This window comes from Bubalus kerabau, chromosome 15 (assembly GCF_029407905.1).
Source record: "Bubalus kerabau isolate K-KA32 ecotype Philippines breed swamp buffalo chromosome 15, PCC_UOA_SB_1v2, whole genome shotgun sequence".
Taxonomy (NCBI): domain Eukaryota; kingdom Metazoa; phylum Chordata; class Mammalia; order Artiodactyla; family Bovidae; genus Bubalus; species Bubalus kerabau.
In genome coordinates, this window is record NC_073638.1 from 64,807,602 (window position 1) to 64,821,425 (window position 13,824).

Here is a 13,824-nt window from a genome sequence, read left to right on the forward strand (position 1 = left end):
TTTCACAGTCCAACCCTTGTCGGTGGAACAGATAAGAGATTTAAAACGCACAAGTATCTTCCACATCTTTGCTTAAGCATCACCTCATCAGTGGCTATCTCTCACCAACGCTGCCGTGTAGCTTAGCTGCAGCATCGGCCTATCTGTAATGACCTAAGTTATCGTTTGAATGTGTTTAATGAGTCTTAATGAATGTTTAATGGCGTGGAAGCTCTATGAGGTCCAAGGGGTACTTCTCTTCCTACCCTTCTCTCCAGGACCTATGATTAGCCGAGGCCTGATGGCACGATATTTCATTTCACAGGAATGGACAACCAGCAGATCGCTGTCACCCTGACCCCAGAGTCATCTCCTCATGGGAGGCTGTTACCGATTTCACCAACATGGCCTTTCTCCGAAGTCCAGTCTTCCTCAGCAGTGGACAGAATGAAGCCTGGGCCTGGAGCGTCTCCTGACAACACGAGCTGGCCGCAGTCTGCCTGGACGGCCCTACCCAAGACACACCGCCGAGCTCGGGCCCACGGGGACTTCTCTCCTTCCCAAGGCAGCGCACGCAGCGCCTCCCTCGAGGCTTCCAAGGATTCCGCCGAGACCCTGGTCCAGCCAAGACCTCCAGGGGGGAAAGAAGCGGCCGCCGTGTCAGGTTTGCCTCACACCAGCATGCCGCCCCCACTGCCCACCCTCCCGCCAGTGACGTCCTTCACTGCTGGCCTCCCGTTGCGGCCACCGCGGGTAGGGACTCCTTCCATTTCAGAACTACATTCCCCGAGGGCAGATGCTCTCCTCTCATCTTCATCTTCTTCATTGGCTCCCGACTCACCTCATTCCATCATCTTTTCTAAGGCAGCAGAGCAACACACCAAAGTGCCTTTATTCCCCCACACAGCTCCAACTGACTCCTCCTCAAGTCAGAGCATAGCGAATCCCCTAAACCCATTTGCTGAGGAAATGAACCACACTCCATCCAGAAATGCCCAGGATTTAATAGGCATCCCTCGTCTAGGTTTTTCCGGATCCTCCAGCCCAGCAGGGGGTCCTCACTCAGCGGGCTCCCCCTCACCTGAATTTTTGAGCTCCGTGGCAGACCTGGCCCCTTTGTCTCCCGCTCCCCCAGCCTCTGGAAGTCTTCTTCAGCTTGCTGGTGGAAGGCCCTCATTGTCAATGTTGGAAGTGGCTCCAAGTCTTGCATCCACCCAGCCAACTGAAGCTGAGGTGGCTGAAAGAGCACATAATGGGGTGTCTCTGCCAACCTTGAAGAGTGAAGCAACCCACGAGGCATCCTCACTGGTCCAGACTGCAGAGTCAGTGGCAGTGGGAATGACCAGCCCGGAGGCAGCCCGTGCTCCAGCAAAGAACTCTGCTTACCCCCTGCGTGTGTCAGCAACCCCAGAGAATTCCAAAGGGCCCACCCTTTCAGCAGAACACAAATCTTCCCCTTTGGTGCCTTCTCCTCTGCCTCTCACCACAGCTGACCAAGGACAAGAAGGCCCTTCTGGGGCAGTTCCCACATCCCCATCAAATGGCACAACAGCAGACTTCCCCTCCACGCCTGCCCCGCTCCAGCTGGCATGGAGTCATGCCTCTCCATCCGCCGTGCCCCAAGTGCCAACTCCTCAAGAAGCAGGTAGTGATGGGTCCCCTCCCACAGCAGCTACAGACCGCCTCCTCTCAAGCACATTTCCTCATCATCCTTCCATGACCTGGACATCTCCCCTGCAGAAGGAAGATAGCATGGCAGCTGTTTTAAAGAAAAACGAAAAGGCAAATTTGACAGTTGCTCTCCAGACCCTTCCGAGTAAAGAGAGTCTAAGTCTTCACGCTGTAGGTGGATTCACCTCTGATTTCAGCACTGATCATGTCTCTACAGACATGACACCACCAGGAACCAGCCTCCTTCCTTCTGAATTACCTTCATCTTCCATCCCCTTCACACGAGCTACCCAGACTGTGTCCCCATCTCATAGTTTTTCCAGGACCAAGCCAGTGACTTACACAGCTGTGACAGACCATTCTGAGTTGCCAGTTTTGGCTTCCAAACAGGTGACAGCTTTTCCCTCCTCCAGTGAGGTCTATGATTTCTCAACAATGGGAGGCATGAGGAAGCCAGCAACCACAGATGTTTTCTGGAATTCTGTTGCAGCAGAAGCTGAGTCCCTTTCCACAGAACCCATGATGTCTGGCTGGCTGCAGCAAACAAATTATGATGTAAATGGGCACACAATTAACTCTACAAGTTGGGAAACTCACTCAGCTTCAGCCACTTCTCCTGGTGGTTTAAATTCCACTGCCAATACAATAAAATCTCAGGATTTCAAAGATAATGTTGGGCATTCAGTGACTGTGGAAGGTTTTAGCATCCAGGATCCAGGGTCTGGTATGAGCACCAACCAGCCCATCCAACAGTCAGATGTTACCACGGTTGGAAACCATACAGACTTCTTGTCCATAAACACTAACAACTACACCAGAGACTTCCAAACAACTGAGATTGGAGATTACCCACGTATAAGCCAACAAGCTGTGTCTCGTCCCCATCTACAGTCACCTGCCCACCCAACACATCCACTTGTGCTGAGCTCTCCAAGTCTGACTTCCACAGCTCGCTTGCCAGAAATGCTTTCAGATGAAACGGATACAAGTTTTCAAATCGCCGGTGACATCTATCCATCTCCGGGGATAAATACTTCCCCACCATTCCAGGATATCCAGAGGTTTCACTCTACTGCTGAATCGCCTTCTCTATCAACCAGTGCCTTGTTCAGGACCCCGTCCAAAGCACCATGGGCTTCTCAGCACCCTGAGAAATGGACAGGTGCAACCGCTAATGCAGGTAGTTTGTTTCCTGGTCCCTCCCAAGATAGAAATGTGACTGCTTCTGGGGCCAAATCATCTTCAGGCTCAACACAAATACCTAGCTTTGCTCCAAAGGAGCAGATACGCCTGATTTTAGGATGATGAATGAGTTATTAGTCCAGATAGTCATGACCTTGATCTTCGGCCGACTTGATTTTTTGGAACGTATTCAGAATTTAAGTGCCTTTATTTCCACCCATAGCTTTGCTCTAAGTGGCATTCTCATTATGGTTAATTGACTTAATGAACCTAAAGCCATTTTGCCTAAATTCCAGAGCTCAGAGACCTCTCACCCCAACAAACCTGAAAGTGACATCCATTCATCCCCACAAGTGGTGTGTTCATTCCGTGCCAATGACACACTTTGCCTTTTCTCTTTGCAGTGGACTCCTCAGTGTTGCCCAAGGCAGAGCCGACAGCAGCAGCAGCAGCAGCAGCAACCACGTTGTTTCTTCGGAAATCAAGTCCACTGGTGCTGTCTGCAGCCCTGGTTGCTAAGGGCACCGGCAGCAGCCCTTCGGCCATGGCCTCGGGATTAGCCAAGAGCAGCTGGACCACTGCTCTAGCTAAGAACATCACGAGCAGTGCAGCATCTGGCCCCAAAGCAACACCAGGGGCGGCTCATCCAGCCTTTTCGTTCACACCGACCTACATGTTTGCAAGAACAGCACACACCATGAGCACTCACACAGCCATGCAAGGGAACATGGGCGCTACCTCTGGCCTGTTATCCACAACACACCTCCCCAGGAAACCACAAGCCATGCACACGGGCTTCCCGAACCCCACCAACCCAGACCTGCCCAGGGTGTCCACCACTCGCCCGCTGACCATCACAGCAGCCTTGACGTCCATCACCGCACCTGTGAGGGCCACCCGGATGCCGCCTTCATCAGCAGAAAACACAGATGTTGCTCTTCCTGCTGTGTCCACTGCTGTGGTCACAACTGGCAAGACAGCATCCAACCTGGAGTGTCACATGTCCAGTAAGCTCCTGGTGAAGACAGGTAAGAGTTCACTGCCCTGATTTGATGTGAAAGCTGCAAGAGCATCCTGGCCTTAGAGATGTAGCAGAATTCTTAGATTTCTTTGAGATCAGTGGTTCTCAACCAGTCCCTGCCACCACGTCTGGAGACGTTTTTGAGTGTCTACATCTTGGAGGGTAGGGAGGGTGTTTCAGGCATCTAGTGTGTTAAGAGACCAGGGATGCTGCTAAACATTCCTACAGTGCACAGGATGGTCAGGCAACAGAATAATCCAGCCCAAAACATCCAAAGTGCTGAGGCTGAGAAGTCCTGATCTTTATTAAGTGATAGAGAAGAATCTCTTCTTTCATGTGGAGAATATGACACAGAATCTAGTCCTGGGATCCATCCTGGTATCAGAGGCCTCCTGAAACCAGTTCCACTAGGGAGTCTGAAAAAGCAAAGGTACACCAAAATTTGCCCGTAGAGCATATCTGCAGGTGAACCTTGATGATGCGATGTCTACAGTGATGTCTCACACGTGTGAATGCTGTGATTAGTAAAATGCACGATCATAGGAAGGGCAACAGAACTCAGAAGGACTCTGGCATGTGTCTTCTCAACCATCGGATACTAAGAGTACAGCCATGGTTCTCTGTGTTGGCGCCTGAATTCTCTTCTGATGTTAAAAAGGAGACCAAAGTTGGGGTGGTAGATGCTGGTTTTTTAGCCCCCACCTCTGAGTTGCAGTAAATGGGCCAAGAAGGCACACGGATGCTTTTAATAGTATGGTAGTGTCTGCTATAAAAAGCATTAGAAACATTGTTTGAAAGAGCATGCCAGTGTTGAATGCTCACGTCCCGCCTTCCTCTTCACCCCACAAGGAATTAAATGAAATTATTTCTTGAGACACATCCTATTCTAAAATGGGAAATTGTGAAGCTAGGCATAGCAGAGAGCACAGTATCTTTTTCAATTTCTCAAGAAATTATACCATCTGGTTTTCCCCTCCCTCTGCCCCCTTCCTCCAGATCTCTGCCTTCACCTCTGAGTGGCAGGCAACCCCAGCCTCCTTGATGTGGAAGTCTGGAACATTCTCCACTCCCTCTTCTTCACAACCCCCCTCACCCCAGCCACACCCAGTTGGTTCCTTCCTTTCTGCCTCCTGAATGCCTCTTCCCTCCACCCCCACAGCCCCTTTCCTGGTTCACATCACTCACCCACATTCTGCAACAGCAGCCAGATTTCTCTGTTTACCTTCAGACTCCCCCCACCCCTCCAAATCTCTTCTCTAGTCTGCAGTCAAGGGAAGCTTCTAAAGTGCACGCCTTTGCTTTCCCACTGCCCTCAGGACCAGGCCTGGACTTGTAGACTGAAGTATTCACTTCTCTCCCCTGTGCCTTTGCACTTGGTCTTCCCTCTGTTGGGAGTGACCAGGGCAGTCCCTCTTGCCTTGGCCCAGCTCACGCCCATCATCCTCCAAGACTTCATGGAAGCATCAGTTCCTCCCGGAAACCTTCCCTGATCCCCACCCCCTTGCCCCAGTCAGGGCCGGATGCTTCTCCAGGGGCCTCCAGCTACTTCCTAGGCTTCCCTTCAGGGAGCACCTGTCGTGCTCCATCACAAATGCCTCTTCTCCATGCCAGGTCTCCATCCTGCTTGTGGGGTGGGGACTGCCCCTCCTGATGCAGGGTCAATTTAGGCTGTTTTAGGATGCAGGGCCTGCCCTTAAGGAGGCACTCGGGGATGCTGTTGCAGGAATTTCCTTGCATGCAGACCAGTCAGAGGCAGGCATGTTGGCTTTAGCCTGGCTTTCCGAGTTAGAGGCAGTGACGCTCAGAAGTGAGCGCCACTAGTGTGCTAGCCGTCTCCACTAGGGCCACCCAAATGGCTGGGCCTTCTACCTTTAGGACGTGAGCGGGACCAACAGAGCTGCTGCTCCAGCTATGCTAAATGGGAAAATTGTGAAACTAGGAAATTAAACCATCTGGTTTTCAGTTGGCCCTGTGCCCACCAGCTTTGCTCAGAACCTGCAGGGGGTGCTGGGTGGCTGGGGAGGAGCAGAGGGCTCATGAATTATGTGGGAGGTCTGCTGCCTTCTGCTGATGGTGTGCTTCTCTTTCACCCCACAGTTCTCTTTCTGACCCAAAGGCGGATGCAGATCAGTGAAACCCTGAAGCTCAATATAGCCAAAGGGCTCACACAGGCCTTGCGGAAGGCATTCCACCAGAATGACGTCTTGGCTCATGTAAGCCCCCTGTTCTTGAAACCAGGCTCGTCCAGCCACGTCTTCTTTTTGGGTCCAGAGTCTGTTTACATTGCTTCTCTCCTCCCTGGGCACCATAACCATCACGGAAGTAGAATCTTTCCTCATTCATCATTTTGGCAAATAGTTAATGTGTGGTAGCAGGAGAAGGAGGTCAAATTCTGAGATAGAAAATTGAGGATAATTGTGTCTAGTTTTGGGGTTGGTTTTTTAAAAGCCTGGATGTACTTTATAAAAATTGCCCCATTATCCTGTTATTTGGGGAAAGTATTTAATTGTGTCAGTGTAATTTTGCAGAAATCATCCACTGCTTTTTATCTTTCCTCACCATGGTAAACAGTTGGCGATTTATTTCTGGACATTTAAAAATTACTGACTTGTAAATTGAGTCCAACTTTGCTTAAATTGAGAGCAACAGACAAGGAAATAAGCATTTTTTTTTTCTCTCCAAACACTTTCATGCCAAGTACTATTTAACAACCACCAACTGATTTTGATGGCATATCCAAGTGATGGAAGTTTTGCTCTACTCCCTTTTGGTTTGATTCCAAGTTTTAAAGCAGTACATGTGATGGGCAGTCAGTGGACAGCCCTTTACATCACTTAAAAATATCGCTCCAGCTTTCTGCTCTGATGCTCTGCACAGCTGCATTCAAATTAGTGGTCCTTCCCTGCCACCAGACCACGGACTAGGAAGGAGATTGGGTACAGTTTATTCATCATTGTTAATCTCTTTTATATAGTTCTGAAAAGAAGAAGAGGAAATGCTCTCCACAAGAGACATCTGTGGTTTCTGCACCAGAAACTTTATCTGAAAGTTGAAAATGTCAGTGTTTCCCTGTGGTTACCTGAGACAGATTGCATTAAACTTTGGTTGTTTGCAAATTAGCCTCACAGTTTTTGCTCTTTGTTGCATATCATCACAGAGCCCTGTGAGAATTAGTATATAGTAGTTATCTTTAAATCAGTTTTTATTTAAAAAAACACTTAAGATTGGGATTGTCATATATGCACTACTTTATATAAGATGATAACTAATAAAGACCTACTATATAGTATAGGGAATTCTATTCAATACTCTGTAATGATCTATATGGGGAAAGAATCTAGAAAGGAGTGGATATATGGATATGTATAACTGATTTACTGCACTGTACCACAGAAACTAACACAACACTTTGAATTGACTGTGGTTCAATAAAAATTTAAAGAAAACACCGAAACATATTTCTTTCAAGAGGATGTTTGATATTATCACCATGAATAGAAGTCAGGATCATTTGCCACAAATAGAAGGTAATGATAAAAATGAAATAAAGGAGTTTCCTGATGGTCTAGTGGTTAGGATTTGGCGCTTTTACTTTCACGGCCCAGTTTCAATCCCTGGTCAGGGAACTGAGATCCTACAAGCTGCATGGCATGGACAAAATTAAAAAATAAAAATGGAAATAGTGGAGACAGCCTGTTAAATTCAAGCTAGATATTACTGCTTGCAGAAGGCATTAAGGCTGGGGCCTGGCGTCCCTTTGTTTGTTTAAAAATATGATTAGCAAGGATTAGAGAGGTGTTAGAAGTCAACTGTCCTCAAACTGAGACTTGCTTCTTGAGATATTATTATTAGGAAGATGGGAATGGGAGTCACCTTCTTTCTGGGTGATTTGGTGGTATTTGGTGCTGTGTCCGTGTTCCATCCAGAAATACCTCTTGTCCCACCTAATGTCACCTTGAACACGAGCTTCAAGTGACAAGGTGCTGAGGAGCACACAATGTGAAGGAAGCAAAGGACACCCAGCCTCCTGCAAAATCAGTTGTCTTGGTTTCTTTGGCAAAAAACATGAGACTCCTAAAGGAGATGGAAGAAGAAGGGGAGGAAAGGCAGTGTTCGAAACACCCTGAACTGTTGATACCAAACACGAGGAAAGCAAAACAAAATAAGAATAAGGTCAAAAGCCTCAAAACTCTTCCAGCTGGGTGAGAAAGAGCTCAGATCATCAGCATCCCTTAGGACTCCTTTGCTGTAAGAGAAATTCTCCATGGCCCAGCCTTGCCTTGGTCATGAACCAGTTACAAGCCAAGAATAGAGTTAAATCTGAACAGTTCTCTCAGTTTCTAAAGAGAAGGATTCACCTCATCTACTACCTGGCCCTTGTCTGGAAGGGGCCCGAACTTAATCTATCATTTCTGCCTTTTAATGTTTATGTTCTTGTGCTCTGTCACTCAGTCGTGTCCGACTCTTTGCAACCCCATGGACTGGGGCCCACCAGGCTTCTCTGTGCGTGGGATTTTTCAGGCAAGAATACTGGAGTGGGTTGCCATTTCCTGTTCCTGGAGATCTTCCCAACCCATGGTTGAACCCACGTCTCCTGCATTTCCTGTATTGCAGGTGGATTCTTTACCCACTGAGCCATCAGGGAAGGCCCTTTAATGTTTATAAATGATGAGAAATATGGTACAGCCATTTTCCCAGCATTCCTACCCCAGGAAATCTCTTTTGCCTGCTGTCTCCTGCCTGCCTTCCTGGGTGGTAATTGGTGCTCACAGGATTAAACTGAGACACTTAAGGAATAAAAAAAAACTACCCACAGACTTAATTCTGTTTCAGAATTAAATATAGATTTAATCCTATATCCATAGGTTCAACACAAATTATATTTTGTTGTATTCTGATATTTTGAGATCTGCCAATCCCATCAGCTTATAGCACTGCTAGGATATTTGTCAAATGGGAACGTCCTCCTCCCCAGCCATGCTGAGTAACCATTGTGGTTCTAAGAAACACCAAGAGAGACTTAAAGTATGGTGGAAATGAACACTAAGTTCTTTGGGTCCATTTGTCTTGTAGGTGGACCTTCTGGAACATTCTCACAACATCACCGTTGGTTATTACGCCACCAAAGGGAGGCTGGTCTACTTGCCTTCTGCAGTGATCGAAATGCTGGGTGTTTATGGGATCAGCAACGTCACTGCAGATGTGAAGCAGCACACCCCAAACTTGCAGTCTGTGGCTATACTTGCCTCCCCGTGGACTCCCCAGCCTGCAGGCTACCTGCAGCTGAAAACAGGCAAGTAATTCAGAAGAAAAGGATTCCTCTTCATTCTGGGATTGTGGGCGCTACCAGGAGGTCACCTGTTTGAAAACTCCATCACTGGAACTTCCCTGGTGGTTCAGTGGTTAAGACATCACACTCCCAGTGCAGGGGGTACAGGTTTGATCCCTGGTCGGGGAACTAAATCCCTCATGCCACAGCTGAAGATGCCACAACTAAGGCCTGGTGCAGCCAAATAAAAAAAGGAAAATTCCATCACTAGCTGCTCTGTCATTTCTTAGAGTCCTCGTGTACCTTCCTCCAAGGGCCTTGCTAATCTAATGTCCAAGTTCCCTGCACAGCAGCCTAAACTTTTCCAACCTGGATTCATGAGAAATATTCCTTCACAGAAGTCTTCCCAATTTATATGAGTATATAGTACTTATGAGCATCAGGTACTGTATTTTTTTTTTCCTGTATTACCAATGGATACTGAAGAGGGTTGAGTATCCTCAGCATAAAATCTGTGCTTTGCAACAACATGTTCAAGATACCCTTGAATTAGAATCTTTGAGCTTAGGCCTTAGAGTCTTTGTTTTAAACTCCCTGGTGGGACTTCCCTGGTGGTCCAGTGGTTAAGAATAAGCTTGCTAATGCAGGGGTCACAGGTTCCATCCCCGGCCTGGGAGTATTCCATATGCTGCGAGGCAACTAAGCCCATGTGCCACAGCTACTGAGTCCGTGTGCTCTGCAACAAAAGCTCACTGCACCTGGAGAAAGCCCCCTCTTTCCACAACTAGAGAAAGCTCTTGCGCAGCAGTGAAGACCCAGTGAAGCTTAAATAGATATATTTTTTTTAATGTTTTATGTTTTTTAAAATTCTGATCTTGTGGTTTGAAAGCCACAAGAGTAGAGGAACCATTGAAACTGAAAGACTCAAACAACTTAGTCATGTAGGTCAATTGACTTTTTTTTTCCTTCCAAAGAAATAGGAGACATGATCACTCTAAAGTCATTTTGTTGTCTTGGAGCAGATGTTTCCATATGCCAATAATTGAAATCACAAAATTCTTTGCATTGGAGGGAATCTCAAGTTCGATTATGTTTTTAATTCTTCTATATTATAAATCACTTTAAGAGCCACTTCCAAAACTATGACTGTCCTTATTTGCCTGATTTCTCTAATGTAAAATCATGCCGTTTTGTATCATGACTGCCGTTAAGTTCAAGGAATTAAGACCTAGAGCTTTGGTGAGCGTTGATTTATTACTCTCATTCTAGTGCTACAGTTTGTGAGCCAGTCCGACAACATACAGTCCTGTAAATTTGCTCAGACCATGGAACAGAGGCTACAGAGGGCCTTCCAGGATGCTGAGAGGAAAGTTCTGAATACTAAAAGCAACCTGACGATTCAGGTAAGTGGGAGTGTGCTTTAGCCTGTAGTTGACAGAGGCCACCCGGAACCCAAATGTTGGCAAGAAGTGCTTTGGTTCCCCCATTTCAAAGCTGCCTTTGTACTATGGGTATGTGAGGATATTTAGAGTTGATCATATAAGAGAGATGGTATACCCCTGTGTACCTGCTGTGATTTGGGATTCTATGTTTATTTTCCCTTGTGAAGCTTCCTCAAGTCTTTCTAATATACTTATTTTTTTTTAATGTACTAGAATATACTCTATATGTCAGATGTCTCATATAAAATGAATCATTTCTAAATAACTAATTCACCTAATATTTCCTTTTCTGTGATTTTAATTCAGTTTATTTTCCGGGTATCCACAGGAACAATCACCTTAGTTTAAGGACACACATCTTATATTTAGGGCTTACTATGTGCCAGGACTGTGCTAAATGTTTTATAAATGCTTTGCTACATAATTCTCAAGACATCCTTCTGAGGTGTTATTATCAGCATTTCACAGAAAAAGGAATGGAGAGAATGGTAAGAAACTTCCAGAATTAGGACTTGAGCCAAAGCCTGTACTCTAATCCACCATGCTCTGCTAGCATCAACGCAATGTAGAAATGGGATCCTTGATGAAATTTTCAGCAGGCATTTGACTTCTCTTCTAGGGCAGTCTCAGTACTGGTATACTGTATTTCAACTTCCTGAATTTGCAGTAGACATGCTACCAAATGTCTCTCTCAGACCCATTTTTTACATTTCTATAGACGACATCTCCCTAAAGACAGATGCTTCTTAATAATTTTCATCCAGTCCCCAAATTTCTCTGATTGTACTAACCAATCTGTCTGTTTTACTGAACTAAAAAGCCTTTGCAATTAAACCCAGTGGTTTTAAAATTGACATTTAGCTTAAATGAATTATCAGCAAAGCCCATATGATGTGGAAGGCATACAATTTAATTTGAATGAGCAGTTGTCCCTTTCTAGATTCACCCAAAGTATATATGGAAGTATCTCATTATGATCTGGTTCATATTTGACTAAGATCTAAAAACATGTCACAGACATAAGATTTATGTAAGGAGTGTGACTCAGCTCCTTTGTGGGGGATCTTTTTCTTTCTGATTGCGTTTGTGATCCTCACAGGTACATGAGTCTTATTGAAGCTTGGCAGAGGAACATATTCTAATTATAATCAGGAAGTACAGACTTACAGAGCAGCTTCTTTTTATCAGCCAGTGGAAGGGACACCAAGATAAATAAGCTGCCCTTGGCCTTAAGAAGCCTCTCTTGTGTTGTTGTATGGTAGTCATGGCCATGAGATGAAACTTTATAAAGTAAGCAACAAACACTCCTTGGAAAAGACTACAGCAGGCAATTAGAAAATTGCATCTAAATAGATTTTAGATGCTCTTGAATGTATCAACAGCTCTTGATATGAATGGGTAATTGGGTGAATTGTTTTAATAACCCTCGTTCACTTTTTGCCTTGGCTAACAGGAAGCCCAGAGCCAAAGCTGTTGTGTAGATTTAATAACCCTCTAGGCCACGATGTTATGCATAGATTGTTACATGCTAATCATCCCCCAGGGTTGTCATTAATCTCTTTTTTAAAGAACCTGGTTTTGCAATTAATAAATTTCCCTTTTATTGTATTACAAATAATTTGTGGGGAACCTTAGATCTCTTGTGTAATAAAACCATGTAAATATTTAATTTTTTCGGAGGGTCATTGAAAAAGTGACTTCTTAGTTTTTACTTGTATAGCATTGGTATTAAGGGCTAGATTATAGTAGGCTCAAGTAAGACTTTTTGATTATAAGCAATGGAATGCAAGCTCACAAGGCTTATGCAAAAAGAGGAAGTGATTGGCTCATGTAACCGAAAAGTCTGTAGCTTCTTACTTCAGGAACAGTTGGACCCAGGTGCTTACATGATTTCTTCATGAAATTCTCTCCTCATCTCTTGGCTTGCCTTGCTATAGGCTGGCATTATCCTCAGGCTCCTGGTACCTCCAAGTTTGTCTCATCTTTATTACTCATAGTCTCATGGAACCAGAGTGCCTTTGGTTGTGTCATTCCAGTCAAAATCCTGGGATTAGTTTTCATTGAATCCTCTTGGATCATGTGCTCATTTCTAGACCAGTAACTGTGATTGAGGATATGAAATGTCCCAGTCAACTAAGCCTGACTGAGATACGCACTCCTGGAACCTGACCGGGGCAACTCTACCCAAAGCACGTGAACTCATAGGACAGAAGTGGTGTTTCCTCAAGAGAAATTGTGGTGCTGACATGGAAGAAGGAAGAATGGATACTAAGGATGAAAACAATGGCTTTCCATTCCATCAGCTTTATGGGTCTAATTAACTAAATGAATCATGGCACGAGTGAATGGGAAGTAAGAGATGATGTCAGAACCCAAAGGAATCTAAGAATAGAGGGGTGATGGGAAAGTGTTCTATGCAAGGGCATGACTATGAGGGAACCGTGATATGACCTTGTTTTCAGGCCTCTGGTTTCTTCTTCTTTATGAAGCTGTTGTTAAGTAGCCCCCAAGAATGACTACACTTTTCTTAGCTATAAAAAAGATGAGTAAAGAAAACATAAATGGAAAGACATTCTGTGCTTATGAATTGGAAGACTTAATGTTGTTATGATGTCAAGTACTACCAAGAATGATTGATAGATTCAATCCAATCCCTATCAAAATTCCAGTGACATCTTTTGCAGAAATAGAAAAATCTATCCTACAATTCACATGAAATCTCAAGGGACCCCAAATTGCTAAAACAATCCTAAAGAGGAAAACAAAGTCGGAGATCTCACACTTCCTGATTTCAAAACTTAGTGCAGAACTATGGTATTCAAAACAGGATGGAACTGGCATAAAGATAGAAATATGGACCAATGAAACCAAACAGAAACCCCAGAAATAAATACATACATGATCAAATGATTTCTGACAAGACCATTAGGTGGGGGAAGGGACAGTCATTTCAGCCAGTCAGTTCAGTTCAGTCCTGGGTGTTCTTTGGAAGGAATGATGATAAAGCTGAAACTCCAGTACTTTGGCCACCTCATGCGAAGAGTTGACTCATTGGAAAAGACTCTGATGCTGGGAGGGATTGGGGGCAGGAGGAGAAGGGGACGACAGAGGATGAGATGGCTGGATGGCATTACCAACTCAATGGACGTGAGTTTGAGTGAACTCTGGGAGATGGTGATGGACAGGGAGGCCTGGCATGCTGCAATTCATAGGGTCGCAAAGAGTCGGACATGACTGAGCAACTGAACTGAACTGAACTG

The 13,824-nt window shown here is 45.3% G+C and overlaps 1 protein-coding gene across 1 annotated transcript in view; it reads left to right on the plus strand.

The window, feature by feature from the left end:
• Window positions 1-306: 306 nt before the first annotated feature.
• KIAA1549L (KIAA1549 like) overlaps window positions 307-13,824 on the plus strand; it is a 131,764-nt gene continuing 118,246 nt past the window's right edge. The window contains exons 1-5 of the mRNA XM_055547332.1: window positions 307-643; window positions 3,237-3,860; window positions 5,951-6,066; window positions 8,927-9,146; window positions 10,392-10,525. Coding sequence (XP_055403307.1) covers window positions 307-643; window positions 3,237-3,860; window positions 5,951-6,066; window positions 8,927-9,146; window positions 10,392-10,525 — 1,431 coding nt within the window. The remainder of the gene's footprint in view (window positions 644-3,236; window positions 3,861-5,950; window positions 6,067-8,926; window positions 9,147-10,391; window positions 10,526-13,824) is intronic.